At 42.5% G+C, this 5,755-nt stretch overlaps 1 protein-coding gene across 1 annotated transcript; it reads left to right on the top strand.

Moving 5' to 3' along the window:
• Positions 1-2,386: 2,386 nt before the first annotated feature.
• Positions 2,387-3,717, top strand: LOC125197946 (probable receptor-like protein kinase At4g10390). Its single transcript, XM_048096441.1, has one exon. The coding sequence runs from the start codon at positions 2,524-2,526 to the stop codon at positions 3,544-3,546; it is 1,023 nt and encodes a 340-aa protein (XP_047952398.1). The 5' UTR covers positions 2,387-2,523; the 3' UTR covers positions 3,547-3,717.
• The last annotated feature ends 2,038 nt before the right edge of the window (positions 3,718-5,755 follow it).

The raw sequence follows: 5,755 nt of genomic DNA, 5'->3' as shown, positions 1-5,755 counted from the left end.
ATGTTGACTTCTGCTTTCAAAAGCAGTAATCATCCTTCACTGAAGTGGCTGTCCATTTGTGTTACTAAACCTATGGGAAAGATGAAGCTCATGACTGTTTTCTTTGTAAGTTGTTTGGTCTTTAAGGGATGGGGCGTGACTAGAGCTACTCATATGCAGGAAAATGTTTTGGAAGTGCCTAGGGCTAAGAAGACTTGCAGAGGGAATGGGGGTAGTGAGGAAATAAGCTCTGCCAAAAGTGAGGAGGGTGAATATACTTACTCTTTCTATTCAGATTCACTTGATGGAAATTTGGAAGGGAAACTTAATGAAGCAAATGTGGACTTGATTTATGAGGTTATATCAGAGGAGTTTAAGGATGAAGCTTCAGAAAATGTCATGGGAAATTCTTCTCCTTTGATGTTTACACAGCTGATCGACAACACTTGGAAGGCAAAGAGGGAAGAATTGGTTACGAAATTTGAGGAGTTGTGCAGGGTGATCAGAAATGTACTTGTCGGCAATGTTGAGAAGGTTGTGTTGTCTTCGACCTTGTTGTGGACTATTCTTGTTGTTTGGTTACTAGAAAATGTGGATGGACTATCAAGAAGATAGTGGAGATCAGCTCTAGTAAACCGAAGGAGGAGCTCAGGAAGATGGTCGACTATATGACCAAATTGAGAGAATTGTGGACTAACTGTAGGAAGTTTGCAGGCTTAATGACAGAGGAAAAAGAGGATTCTAATGAAATTTCAGTGAGAGTTATCAATGAGAGTCACGGGATCAATCGAAAGTATGTTCATATGGGTGAGAAGCCTGCTACATCCGTGCTTACGGAGTTGGTTATGGTGCCACTAGCTGGTAATATGAAGTTAGGAAAGATGAGACACAAGAAGCTTGGTTCCATGATTCCTTGCGGACAAGGAATCTTAGGGGGAAGGGATTGTTGCAATCACAAATTCATTGTCGTCATACAAGTTGAGGTGGAGAGGAATAAGCCACGTCAGCATGAGAGTTATAATGGAATCAGCAAAGCCAAACAGAAAAGAAGAGAAGGAGTCCTTGTGTGCTTGAGAGATGCAGCCATGATAAAGAAGAAGGTCAATAGGCTTGTCTCCATGATTCCTTGAGGACAAGGAATCTTAAGGGGGATGGATTGTTACGATCACAAAACTTATGTGCCAGCTGGAGTGCCACGTCAGCTGTTAAAACAGAAATGAGAGAAGGCAAAAATGAGGAGTATAAATACAGAGGCCATCTTCTTCAATTGCAGTCATGAAAATAGTGTGTTAGCTTGCGAGCTAGGGTCATCGTGAGAATCCGGTGATCCGGTGATTCTCCGTTGAGCTCGGGCTGAGGATCGTGGATCCGAAGCACTTCTATCTTAGTTTAGTTCGCATTTCATTATCGTTCAATTCCTTTGTTCTTATTTGATCATCTGAATCTATCAAATCATCCGTATTACATTCTGCAATTGGTGTTATTAGTTGATTACTTGAGTTCTCTGTTTTTGTATAAATTGTGGTGTTGATCTTGTTGATTTGACATTGATTGGTGGTGTTGTGGTGTGGATTGTGGAGTTGTTGTGTCGATTACGCTGTGGATCGTGCGTAGGTGTGATTGAGCTTGCGATTTCAGTTCTTCCATAACTAAAATCGCAACACTCCACCGCTCTCATTTGTTGATCGCACCACTACCGTTCTTGATTATGGATGAAAGAGTAAAATATTATTATAAAAATTGTTTTATTCACCCGTTATATTGATGTATATGGTTTCGAAAGCATCCAATCAAAGTATTATTTTTTCTTTACATAAGATTGACAAAATATATAGAAAAAAGGATCGAAATATACGAACATAAATGTGCAAACGCGAATTCACCGTATAATTAATACGGTAGATTGGTAGGTCCATACCATACATAAAACAAAAATCACATAATAAAATCAAAGATCATATTTTGTGTACCACATAAATAATTCAACATCCTTCCCCTTCCAATCAACTAAATACAGACAAATTAAAAATTCACATAAATACATATACTAATTAATAGGATTGAATAGTAGCAATCACCAAACTCCACGAGTGGAATTAAGAAGAAGCCGTCCCATTTTCTGTAGGGACACATCCATGCATGGGGACCTCCTCTCTCATGCCGGTGCCCTCTGCTATTCCTCCATCTTTCACGTTTTAATCTCTCACTATTTTAATAAAACTCTCTTTCACGCTTCCTTCCTACTCACTTCCATCATTCCTACTACACTACGCTCTTCCATTTGGCATACATTTCAGTATTCCATTCTAAAAATAATTATATGCCTCTAATTAGTTGCATAATGATTGATAATAAAAATAAATCAACTAAAACATACTAATAAAATTGAAAATTAAAGAAAAAAATACATATATATACTCCCATGAATAAATAAATAAATAGTAGTAGTAAATAAGAGGAATATGAAGTGAACTAGTCAATTTCAGCCCCTGCTTCCCCCTTTATAACAACCACCCCATTGATGAACTCGCGATCCATCCATCCATGGGGCCCGTCAAATTCCTCAAACGCAAACTCTCTAAGTGCAAATCAAAGGCCGCCGTCTCCGTTGATAAATCCCCAAAACACTCTAATTCCGACGGCGGCGGCCTCCGCTTATCATACGAGGAGATACAGAAACTGACCAAGGATTTCGCCACTGTCATCGGCTACGGCGGCTTCAGCACGGTCTACCTCGCCCAATTCCGCCACTCCGCCGCCGCCGTCAAGCTCTACTGCAGCAGCGGCAGCAGCCAGCGCGTGTACGACGCCTTCAACCAGGAGCTCCAAATCCTGCTCCACATCCGCCACCCAAACATCGTGAAGCTCCTCGGCTACGCGGAAGATCAAGGCGCCCTGATAATGGAGTTCGTCCCCAACGGCACCCTGCACCACAAGCTCCATCACGCCTCCCACACTCCTCCGCTCGCGTGGAATCAACGCGCCGCCGTCGCGTTCCAGCTCGCCTCCGCGATCGCCTATCTCCACGACACCTGCGCCCCTCACATCGTCCACGCCGACGTTAAGCCTTCGAACGTCCTTCTCGACGGCGATCTCAATTGCAAGCTCTGCGATTTCGGATCGGCGAGGGTCGGATTCTCCTCCGCCGTCGCCGCGTCGGGGAAGCGCAGATCGGCGGCGGCGATGATCACGGGATCGCCGGGGTACACCGATCCGCTGTATCTCAGAACGGGATTGGTTTCGAAGAAGAACGACGTGTACAGCTTCGGAGTTGTTGTTTTGGAATTGATTACTGGAATTGAGGCGTTCAACCCCGCCACCGGAGAGAGGCTAGCGGCGAGGGCGCCGGCGCTGCTGATGAACGCGGCGGAGATGGTGGATCCGCGGCTGGTGCGAGGGGAGGTGGATTTGGGAGAAGTTAGAGCGATGGCGGAGCTGGCGGCGAAGTGCATTTCTGAGACGCCTGGAACTAGGCCTTCTGCGTCTGAGATTTTGACGACGATGAGGGAAGCCATTCCGTCTTTGGCATTCATGTTTGAGAAGAAAGTATCAGAGATACGTACATAATTATTTCTTTCATTTTTCTTGTTTTTTTTCCGATTAATTGTTCTAGTTCTGTTAGATTAGGAGTTAGGATACAGATTTTTCATTTTTCCATCGTTGAAATTTATTTATTGTTTTAAATTTTGAACAGATGTTTATTTGAATTGAAAAAAAAAATACTAGTCACTTCAACTTCGAATTTTTGTCTTAAGCTATTTTTTATTTTTATTTGCAACGTCGTGATTCATGATAATCTATTAAAGCGTGCGATCCACAAATTAGTGTCGGTCAAGTATATATTTTTGGGAAGGAAATTCATTAAAACTTTAAAGTGTTTGAGTGAACTAAGCAATGAATCCGTTAATTAAACAATACTTTTAAATTGGGTTTAAACTTTAAATGTTTCAAGGACTTGATACAACTCCGTGAGATAATTTATCCAAATTTAGTCGTTCCATTGTCCCACTCTGAAATTTTTTTAATTTGTATTAGTCACTTTTAATCATCAATGATTTCACCTTTAATTCAGTTTTTTAATTGGGGGTGCACTAAATCATTCAGAGTTTATAATTTTCGAACGTGCATTTTTAAAATTAATACTAGAGCTGATTATTTGAATGGGAGTGTTGACTAGGGTTCATTACGTGAGTAAAAGTAATGATGAGAGTCAATTGCATACTGGAAAATTTATCGAATAAATGATGTGCTCACAAAGGTTTGCATAGCTACAATTTTTCGTTTGATTACAAGTATTAAACGCTTTGGAATAAGTGTGATTTGCGACGGGTTCTATGTGATTATATTTCCCTTTAATTAAGTGCTGATAGTAATAGCGCAACCACGATATACTCGGCTATCTCAGTCTTTGATTAATTCCAGTCAAGTTTTAAAGTTACATGGTTATTGACATTATGATTGCGAGATAATCATTTTTTGGTCAGTACACCAAATTTCATAATGATATAAATATGGATCATTTTAATATATTTCAGTGAGCGGCCAAAATCAATGATATAAATCTGGATATTTTTTTACATGCTAACGAATATAAATTTAAAGATTGTGCTAAAGTGAATTCGAATCTGAAATGTTTGGCCTTAAGTTACCACTTGCGCGTGGCCAACTCATACACACGTATGATTGAGTGGACAAAATAATTTTTCCGTGAGCAAAGAACTACCCCCTCTGTCCCTTCAATTTTGTCACACTTTGACCGAGCACAAGTTTTAAGAAATATAATTGAAATTGGGTTGAAAAGGTTAGTGGAGAGTGGGTCCTACTTTTATATAGTTTTATAATAAAATGTGTGTTGGAATGAGTAAGTGGATCATGGGATCCACTACCAAAAATAGTGAAAAGTAAAATGTGAAAAATTTTGTGGGATAGATGGAATTGGAGAAATGTGATAAAATTTAAGGGACGGGGGAGTAAGATTTTAGGTGGATGGAGAGTGGCGCTAAGAGCATCCGCATCGTATCTCAGACGAGACCGCATCGAGACAGCGATGCAAGTCTCCATCTCGTCCCGGTCTTGTCGCGCCTCTCGTTTCGGATTGGGGGCTGGCGAGCGCTGGCGCTAGGTGTGATGCCATTCCTTACTCCAGCTTCAGAGGAGCATCTTTGCATGAATCAATAAGGAAGAGGACGAGGAGCTAGGCCGTCATCCATACAGCCGCAAAGAGACGTTGGCTCTGTACAACGCTTGGGTCAGCATCTCGTACGATCTCATCGCCGGGAATCAACAAAACCGCTTGTGTTTTTGATAAAAGATCACTGAAGCTTACAACGAGAGAAAGCCGAAGGGGGCCCACCGCCGCAACTTGAAGATGCTCTGCAGTCATTTTGACCGATACGACAGAGATGTCAAAAAAATTTGCACGATCTACAAGACTGAAGCGACGAATTACCAAAGCGGAGCTAGTGGAGCCGACATTCTGAGAGCGCCTTTGCGAGTCTTTAAAGACGACAACTCCAAAGATTTCAAACATGTCGATGTTTGGTCGTCGGTCAAAGACCTTGAAAGGTGGGCTGGCAGTGTCCCGTCTTGCACGGGGTCGAACTCGAAACGCACGAAGCACAGCGGGTGGCCAATACTCGTCTAGTGAGGGCGGGGAAAGCACGCCTCAGAAGAGGTTGGAGGCCCGTCAACCGCTGCAGGAGGCTCACGATGTCAGCCGCAAGGGACCAAGGCGGCGAGGGCGGCTAGAGGGAGGGGAGGGGGAAGGGGAGGGGCC

Source organism: Salvia hispanica, unplaced genomic scaffold (assembly GCF_023119035.1).
Source record: "Salvia hispanica cultivar TCC Black 2014 unplaced genomic scaffold, UniMelb_Shisp_WGS_1.0 HiC_scaffold_1111, whole genome shotgun sequence".
Lineage (NCBI taxonomy): Eukaryota > Viridiplantae > Streptophyta > Magnoliopsida > Lamiales > Lamiaceae > Salvia > Salvia hispanica.
Note: the sequence above shows the minus strand (reverse complement) of the source record. Positions and strands in the feature narration are given on the sequence as shown.